The 12264-nt window shown below is 42.4% G+C and overlaps 1 protein-coding gene across 1 annotated transcript in view; it reads right to left on the bottom strand.

Moving 5' to 3' along the window:
- AP1S2 (adaptor related protein complex 1 subunit sigma 2) overlaps nucleotides 1–11428 on the bottom strand; it is a 31999-nt gene extending 20571 nt beyond the window's left edge. Inside the window, exons 1-4 of the mRNA XM_068417982.1 lie at nucleotides 11215–11428; nucleotides 9652–9830; nucleotides 2008–2116; nucleotides 919–1056 (exon numbers count right to left, since the gene is read on the bottom strand). Of these exons, the coding sequence (XP_068274083.1) occupies nucleotides 919–1056; nucleotides 2008–2116; nucleotides 9652–9830 (426 nt within the window). The 5' untranslated portion in view covers nucleotides 11215–11428. The remainder of the gene's footprint in view (nucleotides 1–918; nucleotides 1057–2007; nucleotides 2117–9651; nucleotides 9831–11214) is intronic.
- Between the last annotated feature and the right edge of the window lie 836 nt (nucleotides 11429–12264).

Here is a 12264-nt window from a genome sequence, read left to right as displayed (position 1 = left end):
AAACCAAACAAAAAAAACCCAAACCAACAAAAAAAACCCAAACCAACAAAAAAAAACCCAAACCAACAAAAAAAAACCCAAACCAACAAAAAAAAACCCAAACCAACAAAAAAAAAACCAAACCAACAAAAACAAACAAAAAAACAAAAACAACCCCCCCCCCAAAAAAAACCAAAAACAAACAAACAAAAAAAACCACCAAAAAAACCCCACAAAAACCAACAGCATAGGATGGACAAACATGGGGAAATGACACTAAGTTTTTCTATACCACTGAACCTTTTCCCATCCAACGTTTTCCAAAGAAAAATGGTAGAGATGCAATCTGTCTTCGAAGTTAGCAATGAACAACAAAAGCATTCAAAGTGAAAAAACAAATGTTCTTATACTTCATTCTATATGTTTCTATGGCACTACTATTACTGCTACGTCAACTTAAAAGACAGAAATGTGCCGGAGTAAGCAACCTATAGCAGAAAGGCAGGTCTTTAGAATAAGAAGTATACCTGAATGAGTCTCAAAGAAGACAGTCTAGCTTCTGGATTTCAGCAATGAAACAGTAAAGAAGTGAACATGCATCAGGTATGACAAAAAACTAATGGTTGATTAATAGAAAGAAGAAATGAAAGACACATGAACAAAAGTAAGTTAAAGCAGCAAGAACTATAATTATCTAGGCAGACACACAAAACAGACACTTGCATTTCTAGTAAAACGCAAAATCACAGATTACAATATACACATGCCAAACAAAATGAAAAGAGCAGATAACATCACCATATTGCACAACTAGGACAACTAGAAACTACATGCTAAGCATGCTAAAAAGTACCTTCTACAAGCTTAGAGAAACAGAGGCTTTTTCTAGTCATAGCCTACCATGCTGGTACTCTGGCCAGAGAAGCTGGATTTGCTTACCTCCTGTAAAAGATCTGCCTGTTCAATGGCTTTGAGAACATTTTTCTTGGAAGTCTCCTGAACTTCCCCTCCTAAAAGGAACTCATCCAGAATGAAATAGGCTTTTTCAAAATTGAAGATGATATCAAGTTCACATACCTAAAAAGAACATTAAGCATTATCGCAAAATGAGAGGATACTATCAATTGAGGTATATCTTCTCACAAAACTTAACTTGTTCACAGCTTCACCAAATTAAGATGTTAGACTCAGGCTATAACCTTGTAAGAAGCGGGGCAACCGAAAAAAAAACAGTCCTTTGAAAAAAGAAATGAATGAAAAATCTTTTTTTTTTGCTTGAGTTCAAAACAGTTACAACCACCACTCTGAAAAGCATTTTCATTGTTAAAAAGGGTTCAATTCACAACTGTCAGTCTGACGTGGCTCTTCATGAGGCAAGAGAGTATCCCTAATAAAAGTTCCCTTCTTGCCTGCAGAATCCAAAGTCAGACCATGCAATCTTACAAAAAAATTTGAAAGCACTATAATCTCAAATTTCTTATTCATCCTGTGCATTTCCTAGTCAGAAGGACTAGGAAGGCAGAAGGATGAGCAGCAGTTTTTCTAAAAGTGCTAATATACTTTACTACAGTTGTTTGTGTTTGCTATCTGGGTAAGCAGATGTCTGTCTTGTCTTTGCTTACCCCTCCTGCTAGTTCACAACCAACTGCCTCCTTTGGAAGCAGATGTAAGCAGTGCTCATACACTAGAGCAGTGCCAGGGAGAAGAAAGTAGGGTGCCTAGACAGAAAGCTAAGGGTAAGATTTTATCTGATCTCAAGTAAGACTACTACAAAATGAAATAAATATAGGCAATTAACACCAGATTAATAACAGTTTTCCCAAATTAATAACTTAATTTTGTATTTTAACAGTTATATAGGCAACTATCAGTTTAGTTTGGCCAAGCAAGCAACATAAAATGTGTTAGATACACCTTTTCAACAGCTAGTTAATCATGGTTTTTTGAAGTGCTGTGGGCATAAAACAAAATGACATAATATAAAGAGACTGGGAATCTATAAAAATTAAAAAGAAATTACTAACTCACACTGCCAAAATACTTGTCAAGAAGTTCTACATAGCGATGAATTATTTCCAGAGTTATTAGTTCATTGTCCTGATCTTCAATAGCACAGCAAAAATAGAGGCTTGCGTATCTGTAATAACAAAACAATCCTGATGTTAGCGTAAGAACATGAGCAAAATGAATGCACTTGAGGTATATTACATTCTCAGTAGTCCTTCATACTCAAGTTTATCACAGTGTTACTCTAAGTCAACAGCCATGCAAGTTCTACCAAAGAATGGCTGAAAGACCAGCAGACATACGCATGTACAAAAGGGATCTGCCTCCTTGAGTCAAGCAAGACTCCACTCTTTACCATCCTTTAGCTGACGGAATTAAATTAGCCTAAGAAATGGCTGGAAAAGGAAATGTATTTGTTTTTTTGGCCTCCTGGCAGAGTTCTGAGGCAAGGTATTTTCTCTACTATCTGCAACATCCAAACACTGGTACACAAATTAACAGATCCAATCTTAAATTTGTATCTCACAAGCTACACACAGAGATATTAAAAACTATATGAAAATGCCTTGAGAAAGATTGAATTAGCAATTATGATTTGGTGTTTATGGAGAATTTAACAAATGCCCAAAAAACTCCAAAACTAACACTAATGTCATATACTCCGATTGCTATTAAGTCAACAACTCAATCACTACCCAGCTGTTCTGGTATCAGACTAACGAGAGGCCATCAGCCCGTTTCTAGCAATCCACTTCCACCTTGGTAGACAGGGAATTCTTTACTTCAGATATGATCTTGAGTTCCACTTTAACAAAGTGAACGTCCAATTCTACTGTGCACTAACATACACTTGTTCAAGTTATGTTTATGATGAAAAACCAAAACAGGAATGAAAGCAGAAAAACCCATTTAGTCTTTTCTAAAGTGCCAAAACCATATGCCATACAGACACACATGCCACAAATGAGATTTCAAATAACACCTGTTGTAACTGATAATTTACATGAACCAGAAACAGTTTTTGTTTGCCTGTTTAGAGAGGACAACTGGACACCCTAAGCACTCTGAGTAGCCAGCCCTGTTGAAAAAGAGGACATTCAGATGTGAACGCCAAGTTTAAGATGCATACTTGTTTCCCATACAGAAACACATACCCCTTTTACAGGTTACACATATTGTATCAGCTGGGACTTTATAAGCCCCCAAAGAAACAGCCAGGGTTTTTGGCTAGAAGTCCTGCAAAAAAATGTTTTGGAGTATGTTCCAATTTTTCTCCCAGCCACTTAGCTAGCATCATTTATGACCTGAAATTCCCATCCCGTCCCCCAACACCCCACTCTAGCTGCGTCAAATTGCTATGGCTTCATCATGAACAACTAAGTAGAATAATCAAATTCTTAAACTATTATAAAAAAATTACTGCCTACGACTTCTTTCCATCCTACCACAAAACACAATGGGGAAGAAGAGAGGAAGACATCTCCATTGAGGCACTTAACACTTTAATTCCCTTGCTCTTTCGTCTCTTCACCATGGTGACTTGACAGCTCATCAGAAGCCCTATTTGAGCACAGTTCTTTTGATTTTACACTGCTCTGTTTGTGCCTCACTTAATTCTTCAAGGACATTTACAGTCGTAGTAGCTTGCAAGATTCAATCTGTATAAGGCATCTTTTAGACAAAGCTATTTAAAAAAAAAGTATTGGAAAGTGATACTATAAAGAAAAAACATGTTTTCAAACCTATTGAGGAATTTATAAGTCAAACTCCATGTTATCATATTTCATCGTAGAAAAAAGAGCTTTGGCACATTAGTTGACGTTTACGCTAATTACCAGCACTCAGGCCAAATCCATCTAAACAAAGCTTTCTTCATATTCAGATGAGCAGCACTGATTACGATGAAGCACAGTTAAAACGTTCCCTTTCCAGTGATTAAACAGAAGTTGAATGACATACCAGCAGACCTTATCAAATCAAATTTGACTCAAATACTTGGAAGTTTATCTACATGGGACAGTCCTTTTGTGCTTCCCTATTACTTAAGAGTCTTTTGATGCACAGAAGTATTTTATGCAAATACTCAAAAAAAAAAAAGAGGAGGGCAGGGGAAGGGAGAGAGAGGGAGACTACCTAACATAAAATACTTTCTGGAAAGTGGTCTGCTCTCAGTGTCCTCATTTAAAAGAAAACATAACATACTTTTGAAAGACTTTAATTGGCAGCCAGCGAGTAGCCTACACATTCAAGCTCTGCCAACTGCAGTTTTGGAGAAAGAATATTGAGAAAAAAAAAAACCACTCAGTGGGCATCTTAAAACAAAATGGTGGCCTGGGTACCTATCATTATATGCAGAGAATATTTTTCAAAGTATTTTTTAAGTAGCAACCATGACTAATGGATCACTACTCAACAGAGGAAAACAAATGCAGATTCAATAACCCTACAAAGCAAATAACAGAAGAGTATACACAAGTCAGCCATCATTGCAAAGGTTATAAGCATACTACAAAGGTATACCTTTCTTCAGATCCAAATTCTCAAAGGCAATAGTTTATTGTAATTTTTTTTCTCTGCAGGCCAGGGCTTCAGAAAAAAAGTGTCCACATATAGTCTACAGCAGATAAACTACAGGTTTTACCAACTGTAGAAGCTTACATGGAGAGTGTTCATACAAAGACAAGTAGATCACTGTACTCAGGCTGAAAAGATTCCTGCTCTGCAGAAGCATTGTTTCTTCCTAATGAGCCTGACAGAAACCTGTCTTTCATATGCACCCAATGAAAAGGCAAATCCTGATAGTAAAGTATGCCACATCACACAAAAGCAAATGTAGTGCAGTCTGGAAGAAACATTCTGCTCTTTTTATTCCTATTGCAATTGTGTGGGGCTTTTTTTTCTCAGTAGGTATTAGTAGCAGAATCTTCAGCCCCAAATCAGCTGCTTACATTCATTTAGGGAAATAATTTCTGATAAACTTCTTCCACTTGTCAGAAAGGGGACCAAAAACACAGACACCAAAAACAGTTTGGAAAAATCACCTAAGAATGTAATATGAAACAAAAGAACAAAAAGGAAACACAGGAGGTATAAATACTCGTACAAATTCCTGCCTTCACGTAGATGACCTTAAGTGGGTTTTTTTTGTGGAAGGAAACAGAAATTCATGAACCTCCCCCCCCAACAGCTGCACTAGTTCAGTAGTGGAAAGCCTCACATTTGGCAGGCAATGCTTCAGCAGAGTTCTCTCCTATTACTCTGCTCGCAGCCAGGTTCAGTAATTCTACTGGGGGATCAAGTTGCTGTGGGCAGAGCATAACTTGCAAATCCTACCAGTTCAGTGTTATTCTCCAACTAGATGAGAAAACACCTGCTTGAGGGTCATCCCTGGAAGTTTGTCACCAGATAAAGCTGCAAGTCATAAGACTGTCAGCTTCTAAGTCACATTGCATGTAAATTATAACTGCAGAAATTTAAAGCCTACAGAGTTTGGCAGGAGCAGAGCTGAACTGCAAATGACAACCAAGATGTCTTTAAGAGGCAGACAGGTGCTTAAGGGAGCCCTGAATCTGGGGACTGGTGATAGTTTACCATAGTTGACCCACTGAAAACTGGGACCACTGAAGTTGTGCTTGGCAAAAGGGTTTTTTTTCCTCCTCCAGAAAACTTACACATTTCTTTAATAAAACAAGAAGTTCTGAGACTCTAGGACAGGCAGATCAGCCACTATTTAAAGATACAGAAATCAACAACAGTAACACTAAACAAGACAAGCATTTCTTCTACAGTTTCATTTCAGCAAGGCCATACTCCCCAGTAGTTTCAGAAATGAACATAAGCTTGGAACTGGTAATCCTCTAAGAAAAAGCTGCTGCTTTTTGAGGCTGAGGTCCTCCTAGTGCCACATGAACTAGAATCCTGTACAAAGAGGACCTGATCAAGTTAAAATAACCAAACTTAAGTACCTAATTCACTATAATAATTGCTTTCAGTCAGTTTTACTGCCATCTAATCGACATCATAGTAACATTTTAACAGATACAACTGGCAGTTAAGATGTACATAAAGAAACATAGGGATCAGGTCAACTGCTGGGCACACACCACTATCCACATGACTAAACCTTAGCTCCAAGTATTTTGAACCCAAGAGGCACACTACTTGCAGAATGTGCTCTTTTGTTGTTTCTTTCAGTGGGGGGAGGGTAAAAATAAAGTTTTAAAACTTATTTTTCCATAAGTGTTTAACAGAACCTATGATTATGGTTATTTTATGTTAAGCTATAAGATGACTGCCACAACATTAAGGGCAGCACAAGCTATGACAGTTTTATAACTTTATACTGCAAATACAGTTCCAAACTGACACATAAAAGCAAAGCCACAATCCTTAATCAAATTACCAATCAACAATAATCAAGTCCCATGATCTCAGTTAACCAAATGCTAACAAAGTTAAATTTACATAAAAATCAGTTACTCTGCAATTTCTGATTTTGATTGCAATATACTACACAAGCAAAATAACTAATACTGCCAGAAGCTAAAATAGTGAACAGCTGAGATCTTCAAAGAAAAAAAGGGACCAAAAAAAAAATCACATCCTAAGTTCCTTTTTTTAGTAAAATCAGAAATCTTAACATTTAACACATTTCTGTCACAAGGGGAAAGCTGCGTGAACTTCTACCCTATATGCTCCAATACTACTACAGTTAGTTTTTAAAATGACAAAATGCAAAGAGCTATCATAATTGTGTTTGCTAAGTTTCTAATCAGCCGTCTGCAGATGACTCCCTCTCTATTTTCATAAAGTGCCATTGTTGTTGGCTTCCCATATCTGAATTTCTTTTTTTTTTTCCAGCAAGTGACTTCAAATGTCTGTTTCCTGAAGTTAGAAGGCTCACATTCTTTTCCATCTTCCAGTGTCTACCAGCCTGAAAAACTCCCTTCCAAACCACCTACAAAATACACACATCCCAATTCATAAACCATGTCAAAACCAGGGCACCTTTCCATCTGTGTTTTGTAGCTCTAAAGAATTAAGGCAACAACGACGGACCCTATTTTGCAACTATTATCAATGCTACGACTAAAAATAAGTTATTCACACACATTCAGATAGATTTTAAAGACACGTAGTTCTATTTTGTTGAAGTTTCATTCAGAATGCATCATATAAGGATGAAATGCTATAGAGCTAAGGAGGCTAATCAAAATAGTCCAGCATTCTTGATAAATGTTAAGTATCAGAAGGCAGCAAAAGCTACTGGCTTGCCAATTGTGCATTTGAGTTCATTCCGTTCTTGCAAAAAGGTACATCAATGAGACCCTTGAGTATACTTCTAATAATGCCAGCCGTTCTTTGAGTTGCAATATCTAGGTCAGTTCTCTCTTACACCTGAAATGTTGACAGTAAACACACTCTAAAACCAAGAATAGCACATCAATTTCAGCAATTTAAGACTCATAATAGCAACACCCACGTGCAACATGTGCAACAGCACTATGTACATACTTTTATAGCTTATATTGAAAAACATTTGCACCAGGAGGTTCAGATCCTTCCCAATAATAGATCAGACAAGAAGAGATACTCAAGAGCCTTTTGTCTGCTAGCAACTGGGAGCACCTTTTGCAATTTCACAAGCCACACAATGTTGCTGCAGGTGTATTGCTCTTTTAGCCACTCACCTTTCAGAAAATATTAGACTTCGACTATTACAGTTGTCTTCTTGGGATTATCTACTTTTGACCTAACATGTCCCTTTCCAAAGAAATCATTCTAGTTGGTACTCATCAACTTTCATTTCGGTGTGATGACTGGAAAAAAAGTCTGTCCCACAAACCTAAAAGCTGTTACTGTCACCAGATACAGGAATTTAAACTATCACCTCTTACACCCCGTCCTTCTGGTGATGTTTTTAGTCTTATGAAACTTGCCAAAAAAGCAAAAGTAAAACAAGATTTGAGATGTTCGTTAGCTTGATACAAGCTTATCTTCAGCAAGATTTCATAGGTCAACTGTGCCAGACTGGTTTGCAGACAGTGAAATAAACTACTGCAGTCAGCTGTGCGCACCAGCAGCCTAGCAGATGGACTGCAGTCTACATCCAGATGAATGTGGCCTAGATACATCTCCTGGCAAATTTCTTCATTCTCCACGGGACACTACTGAGATACATGAACACCACAACTTTCAGCAACCCCAACAGTCATATCCAAATTTCCACCAGTTCTCTATACACAAAAGGACATGACAAGTAGTTGTTAACAGCAATAAACAGGCAGGGAAAGAAAGCAGCTGTGTGGAATCAACTCACCACCAGAACAGCTACTGCTGTTCAAGACTAGGCAAGAAAGGGAACAGAACATGCCTGATTTTTCTGATCTAGTCCCATAAAAGCCCACCTGAAAGAGCACTTGCAGGCATTATTGCTGAAGGGACCACACAAAGCATTTGAGCAAGCTTGTCTACGTGTATGTACAAGAAGTTTTGTGAGGAAATCAAGAGGCAGAAGAAAAAACTGCATATGCTTTCTTTAAGCACAGCCTTACACATTGTTCCTCCTCTTTCCTCCTCGTGTTAAAGAACTTCGTTAGACAGACTGGTGACTTTAATGTGCATGATGTGACATGCACGGATGTATATATGAAACCAGGACTTAAAACATCTAAACCTTTTTGATTCTACCCATTTCATACACCGGAAAAAGAGCTACAAACTCTTCATTTCAGCTCCAGTTCTCTCTTTCCTCCCTACAGAGAGAATACAACAATATTTATTGTAGGGCACAAATTATTTACCATCTCAAGGAGAAAATAAGAATGCATAAACCTTTTGAAGTTTATAACTAACCAGGGAAGGGAGATAACTCAAGGCTTCACAGCACCAGCTTTAGTCAGAAGAGATGCAGCCTACCATATCAGGATCAGGATTACCGTTATTTGTGGAGAAAATTATTTTCACACCTCTACATTGTAACATATTCTAAAGATCAGCACAAAGCTAAAAAATGCTTGCTAAATACTCCTAGAAAAATTAGGGAACAACTGAGAAATGAAACTATTGCAAAGAAAATTATACAGTGCTTCCACCAAAAGAAAGCTATCCATGATTTCTTCAATTAGGAGAAATGCCTTTTTGTAGTCATAACAAAAAAATAATTTAAAAAAACAACAACAAAAAAACAAACTAGGTACTCTGAAAGAATGATTTCCTTATTTCTATAAGCCTTTAAAAGCAAGTTATATTTGCAGGTGATTTATGAAGTCACTGCCTAAGGTAAATGTTTAGAAAATTTAGCTTTTCTTTATCACCTATGAATTCTTACATGCTTCATATTTGTACGCATTTACGTACTGTGTGAATTTAAACACAGAACTAAGAACCACCACTCCTTATGAAAGTAGAAGGACTCCTCATTTCTTTTCTTTAGCACATTTCTAAACGCATGAGTGATTTTCCACACATGAATGATTCCTACTTGGTTATCAAATTAGATTCAAGGGAAAAGTCAGTCTGCTCCATAACCAGCAGAGAGAAGGAAAAAACCCAACAAAAACAAAAAAAAAGGAAAAAAAAAAAAAACAGCCTTCATTATTTTCTTGCTACTTATTACTCTGTTTGTGATGTATGGCAATTAGGAGGTTAGTGAGACAGAACAACCTTTTGTAGACAATCTTCAGGTCTCTCCATTCCAGGAAGCTGCACATTTTCGGTTTGCGGGCTAATACTGTTTGAACAAGTTCCCTTGTGATCTTCTTCTTTTCTTTGTCAGATAACGGGACATACCACTTCTGGAGTCTCAGTTTCCCCTGGCGACTAAAAAGCAACATAAACTGCATCTGTTGAATTAGAGGGAAAAAAAAGGATTAATCTCAGTCTCTTTAGTTCTACAAAGATTTCTGTGAGGAAAACCAAACAGGAAGCAAGATAGCCATCCAAAACCCTAACTACATGATGTATTTCTACAGTGGTGGCAGATGTTACACAAGATTTGGAAGTATCAATAATACAGAGGATTCTGATGAACAAGGTCAGTCAAAGCAAAGATAGTAGGATACACAAGTTTCAGAAACGGGTGTCAGAACCACCAGGTAGCGAGTGAATATGCACAAATTTCAGACAAACCATGTCCAGCACTAGTATGGTTGCATTTGCATTCACTACAGAAAACGACAAAAAAAAACAGCACAGATGCCTCCTCAAATATTCAAACTCATTTTCAATTCACCGAATTAGAGCTTTACACTTTGCACTTAAGATCTTTCTGAAAAGCCTCAGAATACTTTAAAAGGCATTAAATCTCCCAATGGAGAGTCCTAGGGCATAGAAAAGCCTAGTCTTTTCTCACACTACACAAAAGGAGCAGAGATTAAGTGCTTTCCCTGCGGTCCTATGTTCCAGGTCTCGCTTCCTCTGAAGGTGTGATGTTGCAATTATATTTTAAGAGGAACTTGTCGGCTGTTTTCCAGCAGCTGCAACATTGAAGCAAACGGGCTGTTTTTTGGTTTGTTGTTTTTTGTTTTTTGTTTTTTTTCCTTTCTGCTCAAAGTTGTATTGGGCTGAGGAAGTTTCCCAGGGAATACGACAGACGTGAAACACGATGAGAAAGCCCAGCCCAGTCCCGGCTGACAAGCCCGACCAGCGCCAGCACTGACAAGAGGCGGCAGCAGCAGCGGCTCCGAAGCCCGGCGGTGCCGGGGCGCTCCCTCCGTGAGGGCAGCCGCTCTCCCCTCCGGCCGCCGCCACAACACCCCCGTCGCGCTCCCCGGCCTCCAGGCGACCCTCCCGGCTGCCCGCCGCCCCCGAGCAGCCGCCGCGGCTCCTCCCCACGCGGGAGCGGTCGCGGGCGACCCGAGATGCGCCGCCGGCCGCGCTGACGAGGGGCGGCCGCAGAGGTGCGGGCCCGCCCCGACCCATGAGGAGAGCAGCGACCGCTCCCCCGGCCCACGGGCAGCCGCCGCCCGTCCCAGCCCAGAGTATGGAGCGGGGGGAAGCGCTGCCGCCAGGGCTGCGCCCCGCTCGCCACGGTGTGTCTGTATGGGGAGCGGGGGGGGGCAAGCGGGAGAGCCGCCAGCCGGCAGCTCCCCGGGGCGGGCTGGAGAGCAGCGGGTCCCGCAATCCGGAGCGGAGAGAACACCCCCCGCGTCCCGCCGCACCCCACGGCAGGCTCCGCGCCCCGACGCGGTGAGGGAGGCGAGCCCGTCTCCACGCGGCTGTGCTCACCGTGCCCCGGGGGGGAGGAGAACGAGGAGGAGGAGGAGGAGGCGGCGGCGGCAGCAGCACCGCTACCTAGGCGGCGGCTGCTGCTGGTGCTCCTGCTACCGCGGCTGCTGAGTGGGACTGAGGGGAGGGGAGACGCCGCCAGCTCGAGCCTGGCGCGAGCGCGCGCGCGCACGCCTCAACGGCCACCCCCCTCCCTCCCCCCGGCTCGGGCAGGTCGGGGCGGGGCCGGGCTCGCGGACGCCGCTCGCGGGCGGGAGGCGGGGCAGGGAGGGGGCGGGGCCCTTCCTCCCCGAACAAAACTTTATTAGGTCGCCGGCTCGCGGCGGGGGTGTGGGTGGGTTTGTGGTGGGGAGCGAGATGAGAGCATGCGCAGTGCGGCGAGGCGGGGGGGGACCTGAGGGAGCTCGCTGCCACCCAATCGGAGAGCTCAGCGCCGCGGTGGGTGGGAGGAGTGAAGGGCGATATTGACCAATGAGAGGGAGGAAAAGGCGAAGAAGGAGGAGCTGGCGGCGGCGGTAGGCGGGGCTAGGGCAGGAGGCGGGGTTAAAGACCCTAATCCGCGTGGCCCGAATTAGGACAGGGCAACAACCGGCGCGCCAACAGCCAACCATGCAGCGCAATGCAGATAGCGGTCCGCAAACAGCCAATGGGCCGGCGAGGCACGGGGTTGGGGAAATGACATCAGTCAATCAGGTGCCCGGAGACTGAGGCTCCTCCTTCGACCTCCCTATCCCCTAGGCGGAGGGGGGACGCGGCTGGACCGCGCCTGCGCCGGGCCATGTTTCCATGTGGCACGTGCGTGCCGCGCGTGGGGGAGGTAGGGGCAGAGGCGCGCGTGGGGGGGGGTGCCGCGGGGAGCTGTTGGGCTCCGTGAGGAGGCTGTCCCCGCGAGGAGGCGCGGCCCCGCCCGCGGCGGGGGACGGCGTGGGGCGGGGAGCCGTCAGGCTCCGTGAGGAGGCTTCTCCCCGCCGGCGCGGAGCCGAGCTGGGGCAGGTGGCGCCGCGTTTCCCCGGAAAGTTTTTTCTCCCCAAAGTCATCTCGATTGCGAGC

Source organism: Nyctibius grandis, chromosome 2, assembly GCF_013368605.1.
Source record: "Nyctibius grandis isolate bNycGra1 chromosome 2, bNycGra1.pri, whole genome shotgun sequence".
NCBI classification, from domain to species: domain Eukaryota; kingdom Metazoa; phylum Chordata; class Aves; order Nyctibiiformes; family Nyctibiidae; genus Nyctibius; species Nyctibius grandis.
Note: the sequence above shows the minus strand (reverse complement) of the source record. Positions and strands in the feature narration are given on the sequence as shown.